Source organism: Tachypleus tridentatus, chromosome 7 (genome assembly GCF_004210375.1).
Source record: "Tachypleus tridentatus isolate NWPU-2018 chromosome 7, ASM421037v1, whole genome shotgun sequence".
Lineage (NCBI taxonomy): Eukaryota > Metazoa > Arthropoda > Merostomata > Xiphosura > Limulidae > Tachypleus > Tachypleus tridentatus.
The window spans coordinates 30118023-30137923 of NC_134831.1; the positions used below are offsets into that span (position 1 = coordinate 30118023).

At 35.3% G+C, this 19901-nt stretch overlaps 1 protein-coding gene across 6 annotated transcripts in view; it reads left to right on the forward strand.

Annotated features, from left to right (window-relative positions):
- LOC143255363 (protein turtle-like) overlaps positions 1–19901 on the forward strand; it is a 303979-nt gene that overhangs the window by 260051 nt on the left and 24027 nt on the right. For 5 of the 6 annotated variants that reach the window (XM_076510891.1, XM_076510896.1, XM_076510893.1 and 2 more), the window contains 3 exons: positions 5034–5157; positions 13650–13825; positions 16941–17052. In XM_076510891.1, the coding sequence (XP_076367006.1) occupies positions 5034–5157; positions 13650–13825; positions 16941–17052 (412 nt within the window). The remainder of the gene's footprint in view (positions 1–5033; positions 5158–13649; positions 13826–16940; positions 17053–19901) is intronic. The other variant, XM_076510892.1, reaches the window with a different exon arrangement.

The following is a 19901-nucleotide window of genomic DNA, read 5'->3' on the forward strand; positions in this document are numbered from 1 at the left end:
GCACTACTTATACTGACTCGCTTAGTTCTTGATGATATTCAAAACAGACTGGCCCATCTCTGTAACATCTACTTCTATCCAGTTTTTCTGGATACCAAGCCACATTCGTATTTGCAGGAATGGGCTTGCCAGTACCACAGCTAAAATCTTTCTGCTCTGGCACTATCACAACTGTGCCTGTTCCATACATGGACTCTGGTCCTGTATTCAAAGATCAGCTCCATGCCAGTTGGCAGTCGACTTGGAGTGAACAATGTGAAAACAAGCTTTTCCCGATAAAATCCTCTATTGGACTTTGGCTGTCTTGCTTTCATAAGGATCAGAAAATGGAAATTCTTTTAACTAGACTACGCATTGGTCACAGTTTTTTAACTCATCATTTTCATCATTTCTTCACTGATGCACTAGTGTGTTGTTTGTGTAACACTCAGGTCACAATAAGTCACATTTTACTATCTTGCTGTCATTACAACTCTCAACGACAGCACCATTTTGAATGTTTTGTTCCAAGGTTTATCCATAATGTTAGACAGTGTAATTGGTGATGGTGACACTGTCCACCTTAAAAATGTTTTTACTTTTTTAAAGGCAGTTAATCTTTTTAATGTTATTTAAGTTTTTTTGTTGTTTTTTTATTTATACATTAGACCTATTTTTAATTGGATTCCCTTTCAAGAATCAAAGTACATCTACTTCAATTTGAAATTAGAAAATGGCCATTACATCAAGTAACTCTATATCAGGACTGGAAAGGCCAACTTCAGGTGTCTAATGCTGCTGTTTGAACTAGCTGTTAGTCATCTTGGCAAGTTATGATAATTACAATTATGCTACAGAAAATCCTTTACAACTTGTATTACTGTAGTTTTTCTCTTACTGCTGTAGACTAGATGTAAAAATTAGATTTAATGATATTTATGTTTTTAATTCAAAAATTAAACTTTATTTTGTTTTTATGTTAATTTCCTTTTATGAATTTTAATAATTTTACTTAATTTTAACTTTTACTGGATGTTTGGCACAGCTAGTCTAGTTACTTTGTGACATAAAACACCAAACCAACCAACCAACTTAATTGTTACATTCCACATTTTGTCTTGCTTTATTTAATGACCATACAACTTGACAGTAACTCTGCAGCATACCTTTGGAAAGGGCTCCCCTGTTGTCTATTCCAAACTACATGTGTCTTCTCTGTATGAAGATAATGATTTCATAGTGCCCATATGAACAGTCAGATTCCAAAAATCCATAGGTGCTACATCCTGCAAATTAAGTGGTATGTCTTTGTGTGGAATAACATGAATGTTGATTTCCTTCTTCAAATGATTGAAGTATACATTCAAAACAGAGATCCATCTTGGTTATTTTGAATACAATTACCAGGGGCATGTGTACACAGCTTTTGACACTGGCCTTTGTATTCACAGATTCTCACTTGTTACAAGATGTCATGTTTTGCTTAACAGTGTTGGGAACAACCTTTTACAGGTTTCTTTTTAAATTGTCCTGATTTTCCAATGACATTGAGTAAAAGGAATATTCTCATATTGTAAATTCTAACCCCTGATCTGAACACATCTTTATTATCTGATTGTATTACTGTTTTGCATCAGAAAGGGCTGTTACATACCTTTCCCAAAGTGATAATTTTAAAGCAGCTCTGATTCATGACATTCCACCACAACTCTATATAACAGCTGTGATAGTCATGTTACTTGCTGATTTTTCTGTTCAGGTTACTTTAACATGACATATTCAGACTTTATGTAACTTATGACCATAAACAACAGTATTTAGAGTTAGTGAGTATTTAAAAAAAATTATGATAATAATGAGTAATGGCTGGCAAAATTTTACTGAGATTTTTAATATGATACAGTGTAGAAGTGATTTTAACCTAGTATTCTAAGAGCTCCTATGGCTGACTAATTGGTAGCTTTTGTGCATATATCTAGCATGTTATGATATCATTTCTCCTTACTATAAAAACATATGATTACATATGTTTTTTTATGTTCACTTAATGAGGTCTGCAAAGAAGGAAATACTGTTAGTATACACAAGTTTCAAGGAAAGTAATAGAGTAATCAAACCCACATGAGGGTGTACTAGATATCAGTAATCTTTCAGAGTTAGTTGCAAATGCTAATTTTGCAGTTTGTCACCACATATGTAAGCAACATGTTTAGCGTTTATGTATTTGGTTCACAGTAAATTCCCATGCATTTGAAAATACAGTATCATCACAGACAAGTTATGCGCAAACTATACTCTTCAAAAAAAGAAACGCAAAAGGCAAAATATGAGATAAATTGTTAACAAGTTTATTCCGGGTTGTTCTGTATGACATGTGTGAAACTTTGCACATTCACTGCTAAACATCAAAAGTCTGCAAAGGCGAAGTCCACGCTCACTAGGTGAAGTTTAACGTCACTCAACGAGTAAGCCCCCCGTGAGCATCAATAACTGCTTGGCATCTCCTGCCCATGGAAGCGATGACATGACAAATCACATCCTGTGGAATGGCTGTCCACTCAGCCTGCAAAGCTGCTGCAAGCTGAAGTAGAGTTTGTGGTTGAGGTTGTCGCCAGCGCAGACATCGGTCCAACTCGTCCCAAAGATGTTTGATGGGGTTTAAATCTGGTGATCTGGAGGGCCAGGGAAGAACGTTGATGTTGTGGTGTCTCAAGAAGACAGTGGTGAGTTGAGCTGTATGAGGATGGGCGTTGTCATGTTGAAAAACGTCGTTGACGTTCTCCATGATGGGTTGCACATGGGGCCTAAGAATCTCGTCGATGGTTGCGTACGGTCTGATCGGAAATCCTACGCAGCCCTGGTATGGTTGAGGCAGTAGACGTCGCAGTGGTGGTCCTATCTCGAAGGTGACGTAACCAGATGTTGCGATCTTGTGCGGGCGTGGTCACACGAGGTCTGCCAGATCGTGGACGGTCACGAGTTGATCCATGTTGTTGGTGACAATTCCATAGCCTTGTGATGGTGCTTGGGTGGACATTCACAGTTCTGGCAACATCTGATCGAGATTCGCCTGCTTCCAAGTGACCAATGGCGTTGTTGCGTTGTGCTTCAGTCAGTCTTGGCATAATTGTATTGCATGTCGGTGGCTTAACACTAAGCTATGGAAACCGAGAACCCATCACTTTTATAGGGATTTTGCACATGTTGCAGTTGTAGAACATGCAGATCTCTCAAACAAATTTATTGGACACGCATGCATTTTGGCGAAAAATCCGATGTTTTCCTCCGTTTTCAAAGTGCACAACTTTTATTGTCATTTTGGTCTGACAATCAGTGCCTTAACACATGTAACATCACATACTCTAAGCTTGTAACGTTATTACATATATTTCTCTTTAAAATAACAAAAATATCCCTTTTGCATTTCTTGTTTTGAAGAGTATATTTTGGAGGTAAAATATTCAAGTAAGAAAACTGCTAAATATTATGGAGCCAAAGTACTGTAATGTTTTCTGTGGATTGAAAGAAAAAGTCTTGCAAAGCAGGACATCTAAGACAGCAACTATGTCATAAACATCACCACAAGCAAACTGAAGCAATGCTTAAACCTGTAGCCCTCTAGTGGCACAGTGGTGTATCTGCACTAAATCTTAAGTTTCCATATTTGTGGTTGGCTGGGCTTAGGTAGCCCTTTGTGAAGCTTTTTACTTAATAACGACAAACAAAAATTAAACATGTGAAGAGAAGTTAAAGTTGTGCAAGATAATTCTAAACATCATTTCATGGAGCTATTAGTGTCTCCTGTGCCATTAACAAGATAATAAAGAAGGGATTGAAGTTTAAAAAAATCTCATAAATCAAAAGCTTCATAAACTTTCAATCAAACTTCAAAATCATCAGTTGTTTTTTTTTTGGAAAGACAGCAAGAGAACGAAAATATCAACACACCATTCAACCACATCAATATCAAGTCCATTTGTGTGATTTAATTGAACTTTTTAATTTCAGGATACTTAAACATAGTCTATGGAATTCTGGACTAAATATTTGGTGTAAGATTGACCTCATAGTTTTTTTCTGATGCTTTTTACAAACTTAATTGTATTGTAGTGTCAAGCATAATTATGACTTGTAGCTTGAACATAATTGATAAGAGAGGTCAATGTTGAATGAAGATGTCATTCAGTACTGTTTGTTGAAACATTTCATTTTAACCTCTAATTTAATTGTACTTTAATAAATAAATAAGTTTTCAACTCTTAGGAAAAAAATGTTATGATATAAAAGAAGGTTATAATTAAGCATAGTACATGATAGATTATATTGAAATTAATTACATAAATTCACAGAAAGCTGTATGTAGGAAAGCTGAGTAACAGCCTTGATATTTTGTTGTTAGTTATCATCTTGTAATAAATTCTAACAGTTACATATATTTCTTACTATAAGATTTCCATTGTAGTTTATTTTCCTGAAATAATGAAAATAAAATCTAAATTTGTCATTTTTTGCATTATGGTCAGGTTTCAGTCTTCCAGTTTGTATATTGAAAATTAAACTACTAAAATATATCTAACGAGTTTTGTTATCTGCTTAATATAGCTAGTGAAAAAAGTCTGAATTTTGCTTTGTTTCAATTTAATAATGATTAAAATAACACACAACACTTTTAATCAGCAGAATAACATGTACAACTATCATTTTTCACCTTTGCCTTGATTGTGTGTATCAGTAATATTTATTTTATAGATTTACCTGTAAAAAAAAAATTCTACTTTAACTCAACAGAGTTGTTTATTCTACACGGTGTATGTGCATATTATATTATTGTTAAACAGATTAATTGTGTATACTCTAGGTCATTCCAGTTTATATATTAACACCTAGATGTGCTTAAGAGTCAGCTTAGTGATTGTTAACATTTTAGGTTACTTAAAATTTTAAAACTCTCTTAATTGTATTAATAAATCTTTCAGAAAAATGTATTAGTTGAACATTTATTGTGTAATTATCATCTTATTACTCTCTTTAATATTGTCTTTAATAATTACTAGTGGATATTTCAGGCACAACGCCACATCCTCCTACCAATGTCACTGTGAACACGAGTGCTTCCGCTGCCACTCTTTCTTGGCTTCCAGCATATGATGGAGGATATACACAGTCATATGTTATTTGGTGATTTTTTTAATTCTTTACAGAAAAAAGTTCTTGTATTCATGAGTAGATTAAGCAATATAATATATACTTATATAAAATGTTGATTTACTTGCTTTCTAGAACCTTGTATTATGTTAATTAAAGTCTGACCTACTCTAGTATGATACTTAGAAGTAGTAAGTATTTGGTATAAATTCACTATAAAACAGATAATAATTTAAATTACATAATTTTTTGCTAACTTGGTTCAGGTTTCCAGTGATAAGAGCACTTCAGTTAAAAAAATACTTTGTTCTATTTATTCCACTGTTAACAAGGCTTTTCATAAAATACCAAAGTTCCTCAGGTCAACTGACTGATGTACAATATGGTCAGTAAAAAATTTTAAATTATTATCAGTTTTAGTGATGTTTGCAAAATTGATGTTTTTGTAAGTGCCGCCTTGGCACACTAATCAGATGAAAGTGTTTAGGTGTTGACCCTGTCCTCCTCATAGAAGCCAAACAATTTACCCCCTACTGTAAAAATAATAATAATGGAAGTGTCTATTTATTGCTTAATGTTTATGCTCTGGTTTTTTTTAAATATGTCTAGTATATGAATTGTGTAATTCTATAGAACTGTAAATGAACAGGAAGCCACAGTTCTTTATTTGCTTAGGCTTTGTGGTTGGTATTATGACATTTACTTTATAATATACATATGCCTAGACATACCTAAGGTAAGTAAGGAGCAGTAAGATGTAATAACAATATTACTGATTATTTTATATTTACATATATCCACATAGAGATTTAATTAGGTTGGGAAACAACATGCATAAACTGTTGATTATTTATACTGGTAAGCAATATATAAAAGGCAGTATGTATAAATTGCTAAGGTACATACCAGTTAGTAGAAAATATATAAGCAAAAGGATCTACATGGCTTCTGGCTATGAAATCATACATTCATAATACAAGAAAACAAAGCCATGATTTACATTTAGAATACACTCTGCTTTATGCTACGCAGAAACAACAGTGTTGTTTTATTTGGTGTGAGACAGCATCTTTAATATTTTCATGCCACTGGAGCAAATCTTTTTAAATATTTAACTGTCTGAAATGAAACATACAACCATATTGCACAGACATGGGCTAACTTCATGCCTTGTATTACTACTAAATATTAGAATTAAAAACTTACATTGACCACTCACCTAATCAAGCTATTTGTAGTTCCAGACTTCTGTTGTTCATTCTTCTAAACAAATTCTCTAAAGTGCTGAGATTATGGCAGAATTTAACAGTCACAATAACCAATTTCATCAGATTAGAACATTGCTTGTTTGTCAAATGAATTGTACATGGACACTTTCATTAAGTTTATAACACTTTACAAAACATATGATTGTACAACATAAGGAATTATTTAAGAAATGCTAACTATATTCAGATAGTCCAATGTCTAGCTTTGTGTTTAACAACAATCAAACAAAATATTGAGTTGATTGATTGATTGATTGATTTAGTGTTTTATGGCACAAAGCAGCGAGGCTATCTGCGCCAGACATTCGGTAAAAATGTAAAAAAAAAATAAATAAATAAATAAATAAATGTAGTAATAGACATAAATGGAACTGAAGGTAAAACAAAAAAGTATAAAACCAATGTTGACACCTAGTCTACAATGTTAAGATAAAAGGTAGAGTATAAGAAGTTGTAAGGTATTTACTCTAGCAAAAAGGTAATGATCATAACCCGCCAGGAAGATTAACAGGTAAGTTCAAGAACCACAGTCAATCACCTGAAGTTGGCCTTTCCAGTCCTGGTTCTGGGTTATGTGTCATAGCAGCTATTATCAAAATGTAAAAGAAAGTAAAAGTTTTAAAAGACATTCCGCAAAATCGTAATAATGAGTAGCCAAATGTCCAGTAAAAGGATAAAGTCAAGTAAATGGAGTAAAATTTGTAGAAGTAATTGAAGATAAAAGCAAAACGGCAATTAAGACAGAAAATGGCGTAAAAACCAATGTTGACATCCAGTCAACAAAGTTGTAAAGAACTACCTGTAGCAGAATGGTAATGATCGTAACCCGCCAGGAAGACTAACAGGTAAGTATAAAAACCACCGTCAGTCACCTGAAGTTGGTCTTTCCAGTCCTGGTTCCGGGTTATGAGTCAATATGGCCAGTACTAAAAGTTAATTAGTAAAGTGTGAAATGATATGCAGTAAAAGTATAATAACAACTCGCCAGGATGACTAACGAGTAGTTCAAGCGGATAGTTCAAACAGGAGCGTTAGTCACCTGAAGTTGGCCTTTCCAGTCCTGGTGTCGAGTTATTTAATGTTCTGGCCATTGTCCAATGTCAAATTGAATGACAGAGATTAAAACTGTAAAAAAGGAACCACAATTAAAAAGGTGTAATGAATAAACATGCAACACTTAAATGAGATTAAAAAGGTTAATGGCCATTAGAAAATTAAAAACATTATCAAGGTGGACAGAGTCACCATCACCAATAACTTTGTCCAATGTTACAGATTGACCCTGGGAAAAAATATGTTTAAAATATTGCTGTCGTTGAGAATTGTAACGATGGCAAGAAAGTAAAACGTGGCTGATAGTGATTTGAGTGTTACACAAATTACACATTGGTGCATCAGTTCCAGATAAAAGAAAATGATGAGTTAAAAAACTGTGACCAATGCGTAGCCTAGTGAGAACAACTTCCTCCTTCCGAACTTTACGGAAGCTAGATGGCCAAAGTCCAATTTTGGGTTTGATTTGAAAAAGTTTGTTGTCACGTTGCTCACTCCAAGTGGACTGCCAGCTGGCACGGAGCCGACCCTTGAAGATAACACCATAGTCCATGTACGGAATAGGCATAGGAGTGATGGTGCTGAAGCAGACATATTTAGCTGCCATGTCTGCAAGCTCGTTCCCGCGAATACCAACATGGCCTGGTATCCAGAAAAACTGGATTGAAGTAGCTGCTAATGAGAAACGAGCCAGTCGGTTACGAATATCAGCGAGAATAGGATGTGAGCTAATGTGTAGCGATTCCAAGGCAAGTATAGAACTAAGCGAATCAGTATAAATAGTGCAGTTGGAGTACTGCTCAGCTGCAATATGATCCAGGGCAAGAGATATGGCATACAGTTCAGCAGTGAACACAGAAGCTGTAGAAGGGATTCTGCGTGCAACTACTGACCCATAACAAACCATAGCAGAGCCCACTGAATTACCTGATTTGGAACCATCTGTGTAAATAGGAACTGAATGATTGTTTGAAAGATATTCATTGAATAAAAGACGGTACTTCCAATCTGGAGTATCTGCCTTTTTTAGGTGACTGAAAGAAAGGTCACATTTGGGGGCTGTAATAAGCCATGGTGGGATGGGCCGACCTGTGGAACATGCAATGTTATCTAAGGACAGACCCAATTCATCCAATTGCTTCCGGATGCGAAGGCCAAACGGAGCAATGACAGATCGTCTGTTCTGAAAAAGTACTGCCCACCGAGGAAGGAAAACACATTTCCAGGTGGGATGCTTTGGTAAGGAATGAAGTTTCGAAGTATATTGTAAAGATAGTTGCAAACAGCGAAGGTGTAGAGAAGGTTCATGAGATTCAATGTATATACTTTGAACTGGAGAGGTACGGAAAGCCCCAGTGTAGAGTCGAAGTCCTTGGTGATGAGCGGGTCCAGCATCTTTAAGGCGAGGGTCTGGCAGAGCCATAGACCATTGATCCATAATCGAGTTTCGATCTAATAAGAGCACGATATACCTTTAACATTGAACAGCGATCTGCTCCCCAACTGGTAGAAGAGAGAACACGGAGGATGTTCAGTGCTTTTGTGCATTTGACCCGAAGCTGCTTTAAGTGTGGTATAAAGGTCAGTTTATGATCAAAGATAAGCCCCAAGAACTTAGTCTCCGGGACAACTGGCAGCAAAACTCCACCGATATGAAGTTCAGGATCAGGGTGAATACCCGTCGACGGCAAAAGTGCATGCATACAGTTTTGGAGAGAGAGAAATTAAAGCCGTTCGTCATAGTCCACTTCCATTACACAATTGAGGCGGTTTGTAGTTGCCGCTCAATATATCTCATGTTTGACGACTGACATGAGATGTGAAAGTCATCGACATACAGCCCATTCGCAACAGTGAGAGGGAGTTGTTCAGTGATGGCATTTATCTTTATACTGAAGAGTGTAACACTCAATACACAGCCTTGAGGGACTCCAAGTTCCTGTACAAAAGAACGGGAAAGTGTCGAACCCACACGAACTTGGAATCTCCTGTCCATTAAAAATTTTTTAATAAACATGGGTAGATGGCCACGTAACCCATATGTATGGAGGTCTCGCAAAATGCCATACCTCCATGTTGTGTCGTAAGCCTTTTCTATGTCAAAGAATATTGATACAAGATGTTGGCGGTTGAGAAAGGCTTCTCTGATAGATGTTTCAAGACGAATTAGGTGGTCTGTGGTGGAGTGCTGTCGACGGAACCCACACTGGGTGGGCGAGAGGAGGTTGTTTGATTCAAGGAACCAAACAAGACGAGCATTAACCATCCTTTCTAAAGTCTTACAGAGACAGCTCATCAAAGCAATTGGACGGTAGTTTGAAGGAATCTTGGGATCTTTCCCTGGCTTAGAGAAAGGTAAAATAATAGCCTGGCACCAAGCATCAGGAAAAACATTCTCCTGCCAGATCCGGTTGAAAACAATCAGAAGGATATCAAGAGAAGCAGGACATAGATGGTGCAGCATGTCATAATGAATATCATCAGGTCCAACAGACGTACTGGCAGACCGATGAAGGGCCATTTTTAGTTCCACCAGGGTAAAGGGACGATTATAGTCAAAGAAACAGTCAGTTCGAAAGGAAAGAGGTGATCGCTCCGCCCGAGTCTTGATGGCCAGGAAGGTGGAGGAACAAGCAGAAGTGCTAGATACCCGGCAAAAGCTTTCACCTAGAGTGTTAGCGATGTTCGAACATCAGTCACCTCCTGACCATCAGAGAGTAAGATCGAGAGGGGGATAGAATTGTAGTGTCCATTAACCTTTCGAATCCTGTCCCATATGATCTTGGAACTGGTGGTAGAAGATATACTGGTTGTGAACTTAATCCAAGATTCCTTCTGGCTGTAACGTCTTACCCACCTAGCATGTGCACGGGCCGTTGGAAAGCAACCCGGTTTGAAAGTGTGGGATATCTACGAAAAGTATCCCAGGCCCGCTTTTGAGCCTTCCGTGCTAAGTGGCAAGCAGGATTCCACCACGGACGAGGATATCGTGGAAAACGTGTCGAGGTTTTAGGAATACACTGAGCAGCTGCATGTATAATACAGTCAGTTACCGCTGCTACACAGTCGTCTATTGATGGCTGATTTACGATGGCAGGATCAAGTTCTGCGAGAGCAGTGAAAGTGGACCAGTCTGCCTGATCCAGCTTCCACGGGCACGCGGGTAGGGTGGCATCGACCACGCCAGTCTCTCTTATAAGGATTGGAAAATGATCACTGCCTAGTGGATTACTGTCAACCCTCCATGAAAAATGGGAGAATAATGAAGGGGAGCAAACTGAGAGATCAATAGCGGTAAAGGACTGACTAGGTGCATGAAAGTAAGTGGAAGAACCAGTATTGAAAAGAGAAAGATTGTGATCAGAAAGCATCCGCTCTACAGATCGGCCCCTCCCATCAATAATAGCACTTCCCAGAGGGGATGATATCCATTAAAATCCCCTAGGATTAAAAATGGAGATGGCAATTGTTCAACGAGAGCATCCAGATCTGATTGATCATATGTCTTTCCAGGGGACAGGTACAGAGATCAAACAGTGATGGTATGACCCAAGGAAACACGGATGGCTACAGCCTCCAAGGGTGTGTTGAGTGACAAAGACAGGGTGGGCGCGTGTTGATCAACCAACAGTGCCACCCTCCATGTACTCGACCATCACACAACCTGTCATTTCTGTACAGAGAAAACTGCCGAATGGAGACAGTATCAGTAGTTTTGAGAAATGTTTCTTGTAAAGAAAGACAAACAGGATGGTAGGAAGCAATCAGCGTTTTGATATCATCCAGATTAGAACGTAAACCTCGACAGTTCCATTGTATCAAGGTGGCCATTTTTAAGAACGGGTAGGTGAAGTGGCTGGAGAACCCTTCGGTTTGCGACCACATCTTTTTTCTTTACTGTCTTTAGTTGGAGGAGGTCTATCAACCTCCATGGATTCTGCTCTGTGTCGGGTGGGCAGGTTTTTGTTATTGGAAGGGAATCTAGTGACTGAGGACTTGAACGAATAATTGTTTTGTCTCTTGTGGTGGGAGAAAAGATGTATCAGAAGAAATGCCTGTATTTGAAACTGAAGGACATGGATCTTGAGGTGTGTTGGAAGGTATGGGAGGGACAGAGATAGGTGTGGTAGTTGATTCATCAACCTTTTTAACCATGGAGGTCAAAAGGCTTTTCATTTGTTTTGAAAACGATTCTTTTGGAGGCACAGAGAGATCTGTCTGCACTCCCACTGTAGTTGTGGAATGAAGTGCAGCAGCATATGTCCGAGATGGAGTTGTGGACAGCAATTTCCGAGCCTCAGGATAACTAATGTTATGTGTCGTTTTCAAACGCTGCACCTCTTTTTCCTCCAACCATTTTGGGCAAGAATGAAAGTATGAGGGGTGAGAACCATTGCAGTTTACGCAATGTGGGTTCATGTCACAGTCATAGGCATCGTGGTCCTTGCCTCCACAATGAGCACATGTCAGGGAACCACGACAAGATGTCTTTGAGTGGCGAATCTCTGACATTGGAAACATCGAAGAGGGTTTGGTATGTATGGCGAACCCTGCAAATGAGATAACCTGCCTTGATGGTGGTAGGTGCACGTGGTGAAGTAAATGTTAAAACGAGGGTATTTGTTGGCAGTGTAATTCCATCTTTGCGAGTGGAGATGCGCCTCACTGCAGAAACTTCTTGAGTGGAGAGACCAGCGAGAATCTCTGACTGGAACGTTCTTCAAATCCCTTTCAACAATAACTCCTCGTGAAGAATTCAAGGTAGCATGGGGTGTAACCTCAATAGGTATATCCCCAATTGCCTTTGAGTTCAACAGGAGTTCACTGTGTTGGGATGTGGATGTTTCAACTAATATGTCACCAGATCGAAGTTTCTTTACTGATTTTGGAGAGCCAGCAAGTCCCTCTAGTCCCTTTTGAATAAAAAAAGGGGACATTTGTCCTAAAGGTTTTTCCGAAAGAGAATGTAATATAAGAAAATGAGGTACGTGTATTACTGATGTTGAAGATTGCTGTTCTGAGTATTCAAGACGTGGTCGCTTACCCATTGACTGTTTTTTACAATTTTATTTAAATTTTTTGAGGATCCATAGGAAAAGGAAAAAATTTCGGTACCCACTGACCCCACCCACCATGGAGCCCTACAAGGGGACGCACTACAAAGTCACGCAAGGACAATGCAGCAACGCCAGGGTTTCGTGAGCACTATATCCAAACACCAGCATCAGGCACAATGTCCACAACACCCGTTGAGAACTTCCAACACTGGTACTTGGTTGATTCTAGCCCAAGTGGACCAGCCGATTGACCCAAGGGGGCCACCCAAAGGCTGCCCATCTACAGGAATTCAAGGCCAAAGTGGTGTGTTAGGGTTGGACCCCTCAACCACCAGGATCCTCTCCTCCCCTTCACGGGTCGCCACGCACGGCAAACACGTGGGTGGATGTTTAGATCCCAGAGAAGGTAACCAGATAGAACAGAACCTTCCCTGGGAGGTCCCCTCGCCACGTACAGGAATCCACACCGAGGGGCAAAATATTGAGAGAATGTTACTTATTCATCTCTGTTAATTGAACCCATACTGTCTTATGTGATTGCACACAATCAGGAAGTTTAATTTTTGAAGTCAGTGCCAAATACCTAGACTCAAGAAAAACGATTTAGGCATATTTTCCAAACATTTTTAAAATGTTTGGCATATATAAGTGTACTCAAGATAAAAAGCTAATCATTTTTATGTGTAAGCAATGTGGATAACCTAGGTTTGCTGTTTAATATTGTGTTCATATAAAATCATATCACAAAGAGAAAAAAATACAGTTGCTAATCATTTTAATTACAAAGTGGAGAAAAAAAAACTTCTTAAATTTATAAATTCATCAAAACAGCATTCAACATTTCTCTAGTTTGGTTTTATTTCTTTTAGAATTTGTCTTCAATGGTTATTATATTTTACTCCAATATTGAACTTATAAATATATATATGAAAATAAATTAATTGTAACAGTGTTTCAGTTTTTTTGTGGCTTATTCAGCTAACAGTAAAAACATTTTATTATTTCTCAGTAATTTTTCAGTTTTTCATGTTTCTGTTGTATAATTTGTTTAGATGTTTAACATAATTTGAGGTATATATGTATGTTCTTTGAATAATGTAATATTTGTTCCTTAACTCTAAAGCATTTTTGATGCTATTACTTCCAGGTACCGGATTGCTTCACATGGAGAGAACCCTTGGCGTACAATGAGTGTCCCAGATGGTGCTACAACTTTTACTCTGTATCGTCTAGATCCAGAGACTGTCTATGAATTTAGAGTACAGTCTAGGAATGCTCTTGGAGATGGCATGTTCAGCACTACTGTTAAAGCAGAAACTAGTAGTGTGTATATATATATTTAGTTTTTCTTAATACAGTATACAAAAATTATTTCATATTAAATCATGCTTGAAACATTGTATTATTCATTAACACAACTGAGGAAATTTTGAGGAAAAAATTTTCTTTTTCATTGAATATTTAATCAAATCATAAATTAAAGAAACAACACTTTATTATGCAAGTAAAAGTAGGGTTTAAGATGCACAGGGTTTGTTATATTTACGAGACTGTTCAGTTTAAGAATTAGGTACTTTATTTATTAATTTAAGATTTTATTATTATTTAGTTCTCTTAACATGAGTGTTAAAAGTTAATTATTTTAAAAGCAATATTATGACAAGTTTTGTTACATAACTGCACAAATCATACATTGTGTACATAACTCAATTATCAGGTTTTTGTAATGTTGTTGACATCTTTTAATTTTTTCTCTTTATGTACAAAATTGTTGTTACTAGAGGGTTAGATGTATCTAGATTATTCTATTGCATGTTATAAATACATGCAGATACAGAGTACAAGAAGTTATTGAAAGTGAAGTTGAAGTTAAATTACATGATTGTCAGTTTTGCTCTAATGGGTAACTTCTAAAGTGAGTTTCACAGTTTGTAATAACAGAGGTAAAGGGGAATAATTTATCTTGTTAAAGGGTGTTCTAAAGTAATTGCACCAACCTGTATGAATTTTGACAAAAGGAGACAATTATTTTAGACTGTGGATACAGTTGTAATAACTTATAGTGTAAATAATGTTTTTTACAAACATTTGCCTTGTTTTCAGTGTAGTATTTTAAAACAAGTGGATTGTGTGCTGTCTGTTTATTGTTGAAATTTATCACCAACAAGTCACAGATACCTACTGTAAAGGATCCAGCCTCCATAAAACTGAAATTTTGGCAAACCAACCAAGATACTACAATGGTAAATGGTGGTAGAAGAAAACATGAACAACAATGAAAACAGGCTTATGTATACACAACTGTAGTAGTGGCAGAAACTGTTTAGAGATTACAATCATGCTGTATAACCACAGTGACTGAGTTTAATAAATGGATAGAGAGGTGAGTGACTTGGATTGAAAAATAGCAATCTAATAGACTCTGTTAAACAACAATAAGAACTAGACAGAGAAGAGTAGCATCGGAAGAAATAGAGAGGAGGAGAGGCAAAGAAGAAAGGAAGACTGAAAGAAGAAAAGGAGATAGAGAAAAAATGTAAATAACAGCACAGATGAGAAAAAATTAAAGAAGAGAGGAGAGACTGGAAATGGAAAGAAAAAACACATATTGAGGTTGCAAAATAATATAATATAAAAGGCTGTTTGGTTGAGAAACTATTATTTTATTTATTTTGTGAATGAATATTTTATTATTGTTTAGCTTTATTCATAAAAAGAGGGTTATAAGCAATTACTTTATATTAAATTTTAGAACTAGTTTAGGGACAGAACTCAGTAAGAATTGTATGTTGTGTTTATAAACTCATTCATGTTGAGATTCTAGACTGTTATGTGAAACTTATTGATGTCAAAGATTTATAGCAAGCAGACAATTTACTAATAAACATTTATGTAATATGAAATGAGCAGAAAATGGCAGACAGACAGAGCTGATGAAAAAGAAAGTCACATAAAAGAGACTTTAACACAGAGAAGAAAGGCCTAAGGATTAATATCGGCCCAAAGGTTGATATATGTCTTGGAGTGAGACTAACAGTGCCAAATGAAATAAGTAAAATATTTTGTTGTTTTTTTTAATTTCATCAAAAGAGTTCTAAAATAAATGAACCTACCTGTGTGAACTACAAAAAGTAGATGTGTATTGGAAGTAGGCCTAAGTACAACAAAAAGCAAGCAATTTTAGAAGTATGAGATACAACCGTAGTAATTCGAAAATGTGTAAGTGAATTATGCTTAGATAGTTTGGCAGTAGTAATAGAGAAAAATAATTTGGCTTGTCAACTGAAATTCTAAAACAACTGAATAGGCTTAAGTAAACTTTTGACAAGAAGGAGAGAATTATATGTGATGTACCTCTGATCTCTACTGTGCAAATATATATTTTTGAAAACAAGTAAAGTGAGTACTCTTCATATGTTTTTTTCAAATTTACTGCCAATATGTAGCAGACACTTATTGTAGATGAATCCTAATTTCGGTATTATTATTTCCTCGTCTTCGGTTCACACACATACCAGAAGGGTGCTCTACCTATTGAGCTAAGTGGTAAACAACTGCTAGAAGCAGAGCCAGATTTCTAAAAAATGTTATTGTGCTGTTGTTCTTATGAACAAATAACTAACATACTAAAAATTATCATTGTCTGAAGGTGTGTATTTAGTATCCACCAATAATCTCTGGTTCACTTGAATTCTTATTTCTTGTATAATCTACCAAGATAAAAAAGTTGTAAAATTTTTACATTTTTGCAATTTGCTATAATGTGATGTCTACTTCATGCTTTTAATCATGTTGATTGGTTATCAGCTAATGCATGAGATTTACATAAAAAAGGCTTAATTACAGTTTGTAAATGAGCATGTTCCACTTATTATTGTAAATTATTAAACTCTTTAGTCTGCAAAGTGTGAAGTGTTAAAAATTATAAGAAACCTTAAATGAAAGTTCATCTCATAACTATACATGTAAGAATATATTATCAGTTACAACTAGAAAATAAATTGCAATTGATATTTGATAAAACTCTGCTGTAACCATTCTAGTCCTTTCTGAATATCCTGTGTATCTACATCTGTATCTGTTAAGAATAAACATAGCAAATAAATACCAAAACACTTGGTACAATAAATAGTAAATAATACATACTGACATCTTTCACAGAATGTTTTATTGTTGTATAAAGTAAAAACGTTATTAATCTGTCAAGTTTCTTTGATTTGAGTTCAGGTTTGGCTTCTCCATACAGTTAGTAATGACATTCATTGATATCAAAATCAAACCAAAAAAATTAGCAGGTTAGTTAGGGAGGTTTTGGAAAAGAAATTTGATTAATATTTTGTTATTAATTATTTTCTTCTGTATTCTGAATATTGTCTTTATTATTGAAACATACAGTTCAAAAAGATGATTTTTTTTGTGTATGGTTACTATGTAACAGGTACAACAGCACAAGCTCCCACTAATGTCACAGTCGTCACAAGTGCTTCTTCGGCCATGCTCTCTTGGCTTCCAGCAAATGATGGGGGAAATACACGATCATATATGATTTGGTAAGTTATTGTTTTTTAATATTTTACAAGATGAACAATTTATATGCAATTGGATCATACAATATAGTTTTTTATGTTTATGATTTATTCATTGTACATTTCTGATCAACTTTTTAAATATTGACTTTGAATGAGTCTATTAATTTTAATACTTGTGTGTTATAATAAGCTAATAAGAATAAACATATCACTTGTATAAGATTTTTTGTATCATAAAATTTTATAAGGGAAAATTTCTAAAATACTTAATTGTAAAAAATATAAGTTTTATGAGTAACAAAAATAAAGTTGACTAATATGTTAGGTAATTCATTTTCAAATGTCTCCTTTTTTAACATTCTGCATGTATGTGTTAAAATAACAATGTTAGTAACTTTTGTAAATGGTTCTTTAAAAAAAACAACCAGGATCATATTAAATCAGTAATAAAGTTGAGTGAACTATAGTAATTGTTAACATTTGTTTATCAACATTAGTTAACATTTAAAAAATAAATAGATATTTGATAAAAATGTACTAACAGTGTGAGTTCTCTTCTGAATATAGTTCTGAAACTTAAGTAGTAATATAACAATATTACGTAACAGCAAGGAACCTACCGGTCCATCTCGGCTGTCCCATCCTCTATACTAAACTAAAAATGTTATATAAATAAACCTAAAACAAAAAATCTTAATGCCAGCTCTTCTCATTCGTGTAGTTATCAAGCTTTCTGTTAAACTAACGTCATTTTTACTGTCTTCACAACACCCAAAAGTAATTCATTCCAGAAGCCAACCACCCTATTAGAAAAATAAAACTGTCTCAATTAAATATAACTCATACCTTCTCAAAATTTATATTTGTGTCTCCTAGTCTTACTATTCTAAGTGTAAAATATGAAAAATGATAATTCATCAACATTGTCATTTCCCTTTACAGTAGTAAGCACCTTAATTAGATCCCCTTCCTTGAACTCTTCTTTTATCATGCAAAAACAATTTTAGAGATCTCAACCTCTTTTCATATGACAATCCCTCCATCACAGGCACTGTTTTACTAACCCTTCTCTACTGTTGTTTAAATCTGTAAAAGTCTGCGGCAAACTTTACACTCAGTAATCAGACTTGTAATAATGTAAGTGTAATTCACTTCCATAAACATGCTTGAGGTTATTCCTTAAGTCTCTATATTTAAGATGTGTGTGTTTCATCTAACAGCAAATAGCTGTGTAGCCTGTATGTGTGTGAACTGTATAATGGGTTACCACTGGTTAAATGAGAAAGAGAAAATTCAGTGTTACAACATTGAAAGAGAAACTTTATTAACTAAAGCAACACAGTATTATAAAAACAGACTAATTTTAGCAGTTAAATGGTAAGATTACATTAAAGATAACTAATCAAGTGAAAGTCGATGAAGAATGTACATAACAGGAAAAAAAAAAAAAGTATGTTTTAAAACAAACTATAGCTACCTAAATTATCAGGTTGGAGGTTGTAAAGTAAGCATGGTCAGTGGTTGGAACTCTTCAGTGCATAGGCAATACTTTACAGCACATTTCACTTATTCAGGATTGAAAACCAGTTTATCCAAAAGCACTAAAATGTTTTACATTTTTTCTACACATGAAAGCCTAGGAGCCACAGTATTGTTTCCCACCTCATATGACAAACATAATATATTTTCACACACAGGTTGACTTGGACTACAGCACAAATACCCCAGGAGATGGTACATTTATTACACTAAGATACTTACATGTACTCTAAGATAATGGGATATGTGATATCTGCATACCAATGAGGTATATTCTGACTTCAGATTTAAATATAAAACAACTCTCTCCAAGTGAGTGCTCTTTCAATCGAGATAAAGGGTTAACTATTTAACACTTGCTAGTAATTAAGAAGTCACTTTTTAACATCAGTAGCACACAATACTCAAATATATATAAGTCATGTTATTTCATGCAATAACTTTTGTTATAACTAATGACACTGCAGTTTATTACATATCTTTGTACATGGTATAGAATCCTTTAATATCAATATTACATGAATGCACATATTTAATATAATTAGATAATATTGTGAAGTCAGACAATACTTGATACAAAAATAATCTATAAACAATGAAAATTTAAAGAGATACAGGGTCAAGACATCTATCAGGAACATTTTGTGTTTTTAAATGATAATAATTTTTAATTCAATAATGCTTCTAATGTGTTCTTAGTTAAGTAAATAGACTTAACTTCCTCCCAGTGGCACAACAATATGTTTGCAGACTCTCACTGGTAGAAAGCAGGTATTGATACCCATGGTGGGCAGAGCACAGATAGTCCATTGTGCAGCTTTATGCTCAATTAAAAAAAAAAACAAAGAGATTTGAACAAAAAATAAAAGAATGTATAATTAAGGTAGTGGATTTACCAATTAACATTCCATCAATTCTGAGGTAACCAATACCAGCAAGTCCCTTGTGGTGTGATAATACATCTCCCTCTTTTGAGCATAAGGATTAAAACTGTAAATGGTTTTCTGTTACAAAAACACATATTGCTAAGTTTTTTCTGGCTGGTAAGCTTTAAACTACACAATATTTACCTCCATTTGTTCATTTCTACTCCTTTTTTCACTTCTACTCTGCTTCATGTCTTCTATGTTACACTGACTGTGATCAGAATAGTCAAGACTCCAGCAAGACCACATATTTGGTCTGTTGAACCTGGATATAGTATTGTTTCAATAGCAAACAGCTAAATATCATTCTGTGTTTTCATGTATGAAGATAATCATATAACAGTAAAAACATTTGTAATACAGTAACCTTTGTGTGTCCCACAGATAAACACATTTCAACATAAA